This window comes from Oncorhynchus masou, chromosome 5, assembly GCF_036934945.1.
Source record: "Oncorhynchus masou masou isolate Uvic2021 chromosome 5, UVic_Omas_1.1, whole genome shotgun sequence".
NCBI classification, from domain to species: Eukaryota; Metazoa; Chordata; class Actinopteri; order Salmoniformes; family Salmonidae; genus Oncorhynchus; species Oncorhynchus masou.
The window spans coordinates 76,065,650-76,077,594 of record NC_088216.1 but is presented as its reverse complement, the minus strand read 5'-3'; the positions used below and the strand labels follow the sequence as shown (position 1 = coordinate 76,077,594).

General features: G+C 43.3%; 1 protein-coding gene across 1 annotated transcript; it reads left to right on the top strand.

Moving 5' to 3' along the window:
* The first annotated feature begins 420 nt into the window (after positions 1-420).
* LOC135540262 (glutamate receptor U1-like) lies at positions 421-6,136 on the top strand. The gene is made up of 10 exons (XM_064966808.1): positions 421-528; positions 706-791; positions 2,493-2,524; positions 2,652-2,831; positions 3,018-3,241; positions 3,354-3,451; positions 3,577-3,794; positions 3,956-4,175; positions 4,365-4,609; positions 4,727-6,136. The coding sequence occupies exons 2-10, from the start codon at positions 722-724 to the stop codon at positions 4,826-4,828; spliced, it is 1,389 nt and encodes a 462-aa protein (XP_064822880.1). The 5' UTR covers positions 421-528; positions 706-721; the 3' UTR covers positions 4,829-6,136.
* The last annotated feature ends 5,809 nt before the right edge of the window (positions 6,137-11,945 follow it).

The window sequence follows — 11,945 nt, the reverse complement described above, 5'->3', positions numbered from 1 at the left end:
TTCCTAGGCCATCATTGCAAATAAGAATTTGTTCTTAACTGACTTGCCTAGTTAAAAAAAAAAACAACTAGCCAGCTCCCTTTGCTGTTTACACTACACACATTCCCACCCCCTTTCTTTGTCAATGTTTTTTTTTTTTACCTTTTCTTTATTATTTGTTCAGGAGCCTTGCTCTGTAAACAGGTGTGAACCTGAGGCTGACTTCAAACCATTCACAATTAATTTGGCAGATTCTAAGATTTTTTTCTCAATTATAACAGCCTGTGATACAGGCTTGGATATGGGTGATTCTGTGTTTGAATCTTCCAAACATATTATTAAGTGACATTCACAGGGGACAAACTCTTTGTCTGTCCCCCACCCCCCTTTAAAATCTTATTCTCCACCCACAAAAAAGTCCATTGGCTGTTTTAGCAACTATGTTGGGATTAATATTTCTCATCATCATTTGCCCTAGTTCATCAGGATCAGTTTATAGTTGGAAGGTTCAACACAGCAGACTCAATTTACAGCTAACAATCCTGTCAGGTATGGAGATATTTTTCATTTGTTTATTGTCATAGATTTAATATGCCCATGCTTCATACCTAGGGTATTTTTTTGTCAGCTGTTTAATTGTATTCCTTCATTTGTTCCCTGAGTTTTTTTATTCTCTGAATTTAATAGTTTGTAATATCAATCACATTGATTGTTTTACATCATTAGGATCAAAGGTGAAACCATGAGGGTGCTGGAGGGTGTTGTAGTGTGCACCGTGGTGCTTCTACTGTCCCTAGGGAGCTGTGCTGCAGGTAATGCAATGTTTAACATACATCCTACTGTGCTTAGAAACCCAGTGAGTGGTTTGCCTGTTTGTCTTTCACTTAAGCAAACAAAATTGTGTAAAACAGGAATCTTGACATGCATGGGATTCACCGTAACCTTGTCCCAGATGCGTTTGTGCTCTTCCCAATGCTGTTATTGTCTGGCGTTACAGGAAAAACATTCTATTGTTAATAACCTCTAAAGAGCTGGAGCAGAACATTGCAGATTTGTTTGGCATGACAATGAGTGACAAGGAGTTGGCATCAGGGGCAGACAGCGATTTGGCGGCACATTTCAAAATTCTGTTGATGGGCCCCCTAACACCCAAAGGAGACATTTCCCCAATAAATGTACTGCTAGATTATTATTATCCCACAATTAAAAATGAAATGCCTATAAAGATGTTGAGTGAGTGGCTCACTGACTAAAATAGTCCAAAATCAGTCAGTGTGGGCACCTTGGGCAGCTGGGGTCCATTTAATTTGAAACCTATGAAACATAGCTAAGTCCACCTATTGTTAGCATGATGACACAAACAAACTGGGACTCAGGCTAAATTCATGTGAAAATTACATACTGTATCTGTACTTTAGATGTTTTTCTTAAGCCGTTTGACCAGTCGTTGCACTTGTATCCCTGTCTGGTGGCAGTGTGACAGTGGATATGCTCATTTTGGTGCCAGACTCCTCATGTCCTCTCTGCTTGACGTGGTATAGTTTCTCAGGCCTTGACGAGTCATAAATGGGGTGACTGTCAGCTGGGCATGGCATCAAAGTGAGGGGCCGCATCCTGTCTGGCACACACACACCATACCCCACTCTGATAGAAAACAAAGAGAGCCAGCTGACATGATCACAAAAATCATTGTGTTTAAGTGTAGCCAAATAGTGACAGGGCCATTGAGAGCTTGTATGTGTGTCATATTTTGAATAGGAGGAGCTGATGTGTGTGTCAGGATCGCCCTATGGTATTGATGGAACCCTGAGGCCTTAGCCTGAATCAAGGCTTTTGATACTCTTAGACTGCCCTCCCACCCCATAGTGCCACAGCTTTGTGATGGCTTGAATTAACTCACTAACTGATTTTTGGCTGTAAATAGATCTTGGGGGTTTTCAACATTTTCAAGAGGGAAAAGAGATTGGCCAGATCTCTGGGATGCCGGAAACCAGTGGTGATGAGTAAGAAGGCATCAATGCACCCCCACATTCACCCTCACTATCTGCAAAGGGGTCACTGACTTAGGGCATAAGGCCTAAAGAAGGCCACAACACAAAGAGCTCTTTGATTCCGCCTGCTAAATTTGGAAGGTGCTCCCATTGCACTCAGACTGAAAGAAAAACTCAGTGATGTTAAACCAGTGGGACTGGAAAGACGCTTTGGCAATATCTCAATGCCGATGGAGAAGTTCTGCTCAAACCTGCTGCCGGTTCCCTCTCCTCTGTCTCTTCAATGCGTCAGCATGTACATTGTTGTCCTCATGTGTATATTCCTTTATTAAATTGAAATTATGTATTGATGCATTGATGCTCTTAGAAAGCACTAAAAATGTTCCACTGTTGGAGATGCTGCGAATCCTAATTGATTTAACTAAATATGTAATTGGACATGTTCAAATACAACTTCATTTGGATGTGGGTGCTCTGAATCAAGATCATCTCTATATTTTACTATCTTTTTTCCCTTATCAGTGCGACCAGACTTGACAATCACTACAATAAAGGTAGTGAGATACCTGTTTCTGACACTATACTTTATTGCCTGAAAGCATTTTATTTTCAAATTCAAGACATTTGCTGCTGTATAAATATGATTACATCAAAATGGTTCCTTTGTGTCCCATCTTTCAGCAAGATCCATACACCATGTCCAAAGGCTCTCAGCTGGAAGGGTACTGCATGGACCTGCTGTCTGAACTGGCCAAGAAACTGAGCTTCAAATACAACGTGCACCTGGTGAAAGATGGGTCCTATGGCAGGCAGGATGAGAGTGGGGCCTGGAACGGGATGATCGGTGAGGTGGTGAGAGGGGTGAGTAAAGCTAGCCTTTTCATACATAGGTGATTATAGTACAAAACAAATTGACTCACACATCTGCTTATGATAGATACGGTACAGATGTGACTATAACCATGTGTGATGTTATTAATGCAGATAAAAAACAAATGTATAATGTGCTAGTCCATAAAATATTAATATATATTCTTGTCCCTGTAGGAGGCAGACCTGGCGATTGCTCCTCTTACCCTTACTGCTGCCCGGGAGAAGGCTGTGGGGATGACCAAACCCTTCATGCAGACAGGCATCAGTATTCTCCTGAGGAAAGACATCTCAGAGGAGGCTGGCTTCTTTGACTTCCTTACCCCCTTCTCAGTAGATACCTGGGTGGGGATCCTCGCTGCGTACCTGGGGACTGCTGTCTGCTTCTGTGTAGTAGCCAGGTGAGTGGTTATTGTTATGAACTTTCGTCAGAAAATACATTTATCGTGTGCCTGACAGGAGCCTTTTACAAGTAGAATTTAAAGACGGTTACACAAAACTCTTTCAACACAGACTCAGCCCATGTGAGTGGAGTCAACCCCAGACTGAGAAAAACAGCTTCACTCTCAGCCACAGTCTGTGGTACACCGCTGGAGCCCTCACTTTACAGGGTAACTAACAGGGATTTAACCAGGCATTTCAACCAATAGCTTACCCACAGCAGTACAACATAAGAGCTTAGGAGGAGCTTGGTGGTTGGGTCTTCTGATTTAGTATTCCTTTATCTTATTCTCAGGTACCGGTCCACACCCTAAAGCTTTATCAGGACGCATTATCTGCTGCACCTGGTGGTTGTTTGGTCTGGTCCTCTTGGCCTGCTATTTCTCCAACCTCAGCACCTCTCAGGGCTCAGACTCCAATTCACTGATGGTGAAAGGGTTTGAGGACCTGGCTAATCAGCAAGGGATTGAGTATGGGACCCTGTCTGGCTCCTCTACACTTGCCTATTTCAAGGTGAGGCCAGTGTACCCCGCCACACCTGGCCCTCCTATATCCCTCTTTTTCCCATCAAAGGATTAGGCTCACGTGTCAGTGTCTCAGTTCTGTCAGTACTCTCAGCAGCATACTGACCCTCTCTTCCTCTCTGTCCATGGTTTTTCTTTTCCTTGGTGTAGAACTCTAATAACCCAACCTACCGCAAGATCTATGAGCACATGGAAAGAACCAAGAGTTTTGTGTCGTCAATGGATGAGGGTGTTCGCCGGGCAAAGGAGGGCAACTTTGCCTTCATTGGGGAGTCTGTGTCACTGGACTTGGCGGTGGCACGTCACTGTGAGCTGATCCGTGTCCATGAGGTCATTGGCATGAGAGGGTACAGCATTGCAGGCACCCTGGGTAAGCCATGTAGTCTAGGCCGATAGTGAGATCTCATGCAACACATATTGACTGAAACTTTTAAAAACTGTTCCTGTAAATCAAAATAGCAAGGCACCAAGATATTCATGCAATCCACATATTGGCTTATGGCTGATTTTATGACAACAAGACAGCTGACATGCAAATGGTACTGTTTGTGTCATTCAGGTTCTCCCGTGCTGAAGAACCTGAGCGTGGCCATCCTGCAGCTGAGTGAAGCAGGGGAGTTGTCCTACCTGCGCAGTAAGTGGTGGGCCAGCAGCTGCATGGCAGACCCAGCCAAGGCCTCCTCCCTGCAGCCCCACAGCCTGAAGGGCATGTTTCTGGTGCTGGCCCTGGGCCTGGGACTGGGGGTGCTGCTGGCTGTCCTGGAGCTCACCGCCAAGTCCCGGAACGGTGCTGGGGAGCAGAGGGTGAGCGAGTCACTGCTGGTTTAACACTGGAGCATTGTGTGAATATTTAATATGAATGGATTAGCAGATTTCCTGGTCAAGATCTCTCTAAACATCCATACAATTTGCTCCCCACAGAAATCATGTTGCACAGTGTTGTCTGAAGAACTGAGTCAGCGTTTCAGGGGCACCACCACCAATGAGAAGAGAAGTGAGGAAACAGACAAAGAAAAAGCATGAGGAGACATGATAGTATACGATAATATATACAGCCTGACAAAGCAAATGTCTCCATGCAGATCTTGACATGAGTCATGGCTTGTATACTTATTTTCAATACTATCTACCACAGTGAGACAGAGTGTATCAGAAAGGCTTCCAGACTGTTATATGATGTGTTTATTAACAGAGTGATACATAAACAGTGAAGTCAATTAACAATACTACTGAAGTACTATGTTTAAAAATAATTATATGATAGCAGAGCATTTTACTGAGAAAATCAACATGTATATTTACTGTTACAAAACATGTAATGTGTACTGATTTATACATATTTAAGGGGAGTGCAAAAATAGAAATTAAACATGAATATCCAAGTCAAGTCATCTGTAAAATATGAAAAATTATCAGTTTCAAAGAGTTTACATTTCAGTACTTTTGTTCGGAACAAATACTGAGAACAGATTACTGCTATTAATTGTATGATGCAATAAATTTGTTTCAAAGTAGATTATTCATTTACATATTGTAGATACTAAGTAAACCTAACTGTTTTTGTACAATTGGCAGCACACATTATGCGCATTCCTTTCAAAACTATAAAACCGGTAGTTACATTTTTTGGTTATTATAGAACTCAACATACATAAAAAAGCATTGTCAAAAGAATGATGTTGATGTAAAAGTTACGGCACACCTTTCAATAAAACCAGTCTAATAATGAATATATGTTCCATTCTGTTTCAATCAGAACTATTTACCACTTGGTAATACATTCTATTTACAATACATGCATCTTGATGAAAAATCCAAATACACACGTCAAAAAGTAGGTGATTACATTATACTAATAAACTTGTTTGGGCTCCTGTAATGATCCTGCGTGTGTACCTGACAGTACAGATTACGGTGGTACATTTTGTACAAGCACCTAGAATCTAGATATAAGCAAGGTAATGCTAAGAGTGTATATGTTTAGAGTGTATTTCATATTCCTATGTTTAATCCAATGCTGCTCACTGCTGTGATTCTTGTAATGGCTGACTACTATCACATGGAGTAAATAAAACACATCAAATAACATTATCATTCCAGGTCATCAATCAACATCGATTTGGTACTGTCGAATGATCTGAGCATATAGGTTTCTACTAAACACATTGTGACTCATTCAAAACAATACATCTTTAACACTGGCATGCTCTCCAGCTGTGATACAATAAGACAATCTAATAAGATTCACTCTTACCGTCAAAAAAAGAGTGTCGAACTACTTATTTTCCACCATAATTTGCAAATAAATTCATTAAAAATCCTGCAATATGATTTTCTGGATTTTTTCTTCTCATTTTGTCTGTCATAGTTGTAGTGTACCTATGATGAAAATTACAGGCCTCTCTCATCTTTTTAAGTGAGAGAACTTTCACAATTGGTGGCTGACTAAATACTTTTTTGCCCCACTGGTACGCCTGGTACGGCAACTGCACCACCCTCAAATGCAAGGCTCTCCAGAGGGTGGTGTGGTCTGCACAACGCACCACCTTCAACCGTAAGGCTCTCCAGAGGGTGGTGTGGTCTGCACAACGCATCACCCTCAACCGTAAGGCTCTCCAGAGGGTGGTGTGGTCTGCACAACGCATCACCCTCAACCGTAAGGCTCTCCAGAGGGTGGTGTGGTATGCACAACGCACCACCCTCAACCGCAAGGCTCTCCAGAGGGTGGTGTGGTCTGCACAACGCATCACCCTCAACCGTAAGGCTCGCCAGAGGGTGGTGTGGTCTGCACAACGCATCACCCTCAACCGTAAGGCTCGCCAGAGGGTGGTGTGGTCTGCACAACGCATCACCCTCAACCGTAAGGCTCTCCAGAGGGTGGTGTGGTCTGCACAACGCACCACCGGGGGCAAACTACCTGCCCTCCATGACACCTACAGCACCAGATGTCACAGGACGGCCAAAAAGATCATCAAGGATATGAACCACCCAAGCTACTGCCTGTTCACCCTGCTACTATCCAGAAGGCGATGTCAGTACAGGTGCATCAAAGCTGGGACCAAGAGACTGAAAAACAGCTTCTATCTCAAGGCCATCAGACTGTTAAACCGCCATCACTAACTCAGAGAGGCTGCTGCCTACATTGAGACCCAATCAATGGCATCAAGAACCCTGCAATGGCACAGGGAAAGAACAAGACGATTAACTTCAATTGCATTTCCACAAAATTGTACGTGCTTTTCATTCAACAGAAATGTAATAGAACATCAAAATGCTTACTTGAATGAGCATCTTGTTAAAATAAAATACAGAAAATAAATAGCTGTTGAAATAGTTCCCTTTCCTGCAGTCAAATGATCTAGTTGCCTCATGGGTGGAATGTTATTAATATTTGTTATAATTTCATAATTAATAAACATACATTTAGTCTAAACGCCAAAAATCCAGTGTCTGTCAAACTGTTTTGTTATACAGTATTTCAGTCTTCTGTTATGTACTGTATTTAAAGTGTAATATTGGGATGCAAACTTAAAATGGAATACATTTCAACTCTTTATCTGACATGGTAGAGGTGTCTACATGTTTTAAGCCCATAACCATGTGTGTGTGATATATACTTTTGTTTCAATGTAAATTTGTTTAAGACTATCACACACCGTGTGACCCAGCATTAAAAGGTTGGTCAGGTCAATGCTCATCACTATCCTCCAACACCCTTGTCTGCTGCTTACAGCAATCAATAGGCAGACCAATAATCTCCACCTCTACAAAAGGATAAATAATCTACAAAAACAACGAAGAACCATCTTCACATACAACACACGAGTGACAAGACTAAATGCCTTGTAGTATCCTTGGGCTCCAGAGTGGCACAGTGGTCTAAGGCACTGCATTTCAGCGCTAGAGGTGTCACTACAGATACCTGTGGGGGTTAATTTCTGTATTACCAAATGAGGAGAGTTAAACTAAACACACGAGTCAGAGTTATACTTACACTACATCTTTAATAATAAGAGCTTTGCAATAGCAATGACTTTCAATGATGCACCATTTCTAATAAACCATTGAAAGTGACAACACAATGGCTACTGAGATCTTTTATAGCAAAGATATACACACCACCCCCCTCCCTCCAGTCGACATAACAAACCACAGATATTAGGAACAGTTCACAAAGGAAGACTTTATAAATGGAAAGGAGTATCCCGTAGCCAGATAGCATTCGCTATAAATTAACATTCAGTTTGGTCCCTAAAATGAGGTTCTAATCTTGTTCCTGGTACTTCATAGCACAAAAACACCAACTCATCAAATGGCATAACTCAATTTTCAACTCTAGATACTCCCTTCTCAAGTAAAAGCCCTTCTTGACCCCTCTCCTGGACAAGCTCACTGAGGGGAGTGAGCCTCTAGGTCATACACTACCTCAGGATAGGTGCAACATCAGAGATGACATACAATGGTTCCAGACACTGCCGTACACCTCCCCCCAATGCCAAAGGAGGGAGTGACTTGCGCACAGACATTGTGGAGATAATTAATTGGTTCCCCATTAATCACGCCATCCCTTCACATGGTTTAAGAATAGGTAAAGACACATTCACATATGAAAACAATGTTCCATCCTGTCCTCTTCCCTTTCTGATGTTCTGCATAGCACCAGAGACATGTAAAAGACAAGCCTGACCTCTCCTCTCTCTGGGCCCCAAGTGACTGAGCCCCAGCTGAGGGAAGAAGTGCAACTGCCAACACCAGAGTCCAAAGGGATATATTCTACTAACAAGTATATCACAAAGGCATATTATTCAGATGAGAGATCTTAATTATCTATGTTACCCAACTAATTCTGATTCATCCACCACAGCCCTTGTTTAAATCCAGGCTGTATCACAACTGGCTGTGACTGGGAGTCCCATAGGGTGGTGCATAATTGGCCCAGCATTGTCTGGCTTTGACTGGTGTAGGCCGTCATTTTACATAATAATTTGTTCTTAACTGACTTGCCAAGTTAAATAAAGGTTCAATAAAATTTCAAACATTTAAAAGAGGTCAATTGAGGTCGTCAGATATGTCTCACCTCCCCTCAATCCACCAGCAGCTGCTGCCCACTGATGATCTTCAGCACCAGCTGAGTCTTCTTTTGTCCTGGCAGAGGGTCCTCCACTGTAGGGTTAAAGAAACCTGGGCAACACAGAAGGTAACATTCAGCCAGCAAACCCTTAGCTCAAGAAACAACTGCTGTATATTTCTAGTGTTAAACTTTATAATCAGTTTGGTCATATGCTTTAATTAAGTGATAAGGCACGAGGTGTGGTATATGGCCAATATACCACAGCTAAGGACTGTTCTTTGCACGACGCAACACGGAGTGCCTGGATACAGCCCTTAGCTGTGGTATATTGGCCATATATCACAAACCCCGGAGGTTGCTTATTGCTATTCTAAACTGGTTACCAACGTAATTAGAGCAGTAAAAAGAAAAGTTGTCATACCCGTGGTATATGGCCTGATACACCACGGCTGTCAGCCAATCAAAATTCAGGGCTCGAACCACCCAGTTTATAAACATCCTTTGCTCTCTGTGCCTGACTCCACACCCATTCACTCATTGAGCGTTACAAATATACCACGGCTAAGGGCTGTATCTAGGAACTCTGCTTTACATTGTGCCTAAGAACAGCCCTTAGCCATGGTATATTGGCCATTTACCACACCCCCTTTGGCAACTATACAGCTAGTGGCAGCTTGTGTTTTCTAATAGTACCAACCTCTATTCACGACGCCAGGACAGCGGAGTCAATCACCACCTTCCGGAGACACCTGAAACCCCACCTCTTCAGGAATACTTGGATAGGATAAGTTCCTTCTCACCACCCCCCCCCTTAATGACTTAGATGCACTATTGTAAAGTGGCTGTTCCACTGGATGTCAGAAGGTGAATTCACCAATTTGTAAGTCGCTCTGGATAAGAGCGTCTGCTAAATGACTTAAATGTAAATGTAAATGTAATGCACCTGGGCTTCAGCAAGTATCCACATTTGCCATTGTTTGAGAACTTGGCTCTGTTCAGTTCAAGCATGCATCCCTCTTTTTGGTAATTCAGTGCAACTGAAAATATAAGATAAACCACAGGAAATACATTTTGGAGTATGAACAGGGCAGTGCGTTTAGATGTTTGCCTCTAAATAAAAACAAACCACTTAAGGTATTGTATGAGCAGGGTCTCTTATCCATATGACATCATGTGTTCCAGGAAGGCTGTGGGTTGAAGTTGCTGGAGTCCGCACGGTATCAGCTGTCTCTGGTTGATGTGCACCAAATGAGCTGCCTTCAGAGCCATGATCTGGTTCACAATGCTCTCATTGAGGGAAGACACTTGCCAACTGGTCATATACTGTACACTGCCAACTAGAAAACACATACGTGTAGGTTCACACACACTGCCAACTAGAAAACACATACGTGTAGGTTCACACACACTGCCAACTAGAAAACACATACGTGTAGGTTCACACACACTGCCAACTAGAAAACACATACGTGTAGGTTCACACACACTGCCAACCAGAAAACACATACGTGTAGGTTCACACACACTGCCAACCAGAAAACGCATACGTGTAGGTTCACACACACTGCCAACTAGAAAACACATACGTGTAGGTTCACACACACACTGCCAACCAGAAAACACATACGTGTAGGTTCACACACACACTGCCAACCAGAAAACACATACGTGTAGGTTCACACACACTGCCAACCAGAAAACACATACGTGTAGGTTCACACACACTGCCAACTAGAAAACACATACGTGTAGGTTCACACACACTGCCAACTAGAAAACACATACGTGTAGGTTCACACACACTGCCAACTAGAAAACACATACGTGTAGGTTCACACACACACTGCCAACCAGAAAACACATACGTGTAGGTTCACACACACTGCCAACCAGAAAACACATACGTGTAGGTTCACACACACTGCCAACTAGAAAACACATACGTGTAGGTTCACACACACTGCCAACCAGAAAACACATACGTGTAGGTTCACACACACTGCCAACCAGAAAACACATACGTGTAGGTTCACACACACTGCCAACTAGAAAACACATACGTGTAGGTTCACACACACACTGCCAACCAGAAAACACATATGTGTAGGTTCACACACACACTGCCAACCAGAAAACACATACGTGTAGGTTCACACACACTGCCAACTAGAAAACACATACGTGTAGGTTCACACACACTGCCAACCAGGAGGTAGAAAGACTCCCACGCTGAAAGAACTTGTGATATCGCTGTGCATGTTAAATGACAAAGAAATGATTTTGTCTGAAAATGGATACTCCCTCCCCCCTTGTGTTTCAATGTCATGGACCCGGACAGCCTTGGTGTACTTAGAGGTCAAATAGGGCTCGGGATAACCTCATTGTCTTCCCTTTCCTGAGGGCGAATAGGGCTCGGGATAACCTCATTGTCTTCCCTTTCCTGAGGGCGAATAGGGCTCGGGATAACCTCATTGTCTTCCCTTTCCTGAGGGCGAATAGGGCTCGGGATAACCTCATTGTCTTCCCTTTCCTGAGGGCGAATAGGGCTCGGGATAACCTCATTGTCTTCCCTTTCCTGAGAGCAAATAGGGCTCGGGATAACCTCATTGTCTTCCCTTTCCTGAGGGCGAATAGGGCTCGGGATAACCTCATTGTCTTCCCTTTCCTGAGGTCAAATAGGGCTCGGGATAACCTCATTGTCTTCCCTTTCCTGAGGGCGAATAGGGCTCGGGATAACCTCATTGTCTTCCCTTTCCTGAGGGCGAATAGGGCTCGGGATAACCTCATTGTCTGCCCTTTCCTGAGGGCGAATAGGGCTCGGGATAACCTCATTGTCTTCCGTTTCCTGAGGGCGAATAGGGCTCGGGATAACCTCATTGTCTTCCCTTTCCTGAGGGCGAATAGGGCTCGGGATAACCTCATTGTCTTCCCTTTCCTGAGGTCGAATAGGGCTCGGGATAACCTCATTGTCTTCCCTTTCCTGAGGGCGAATAGGGCTCGGGATAACCTCATTGTCTTCCGTTTCCTGAGGGCGAATAGGGCTCGGGATAACCTCATTGTCTTCCCTTT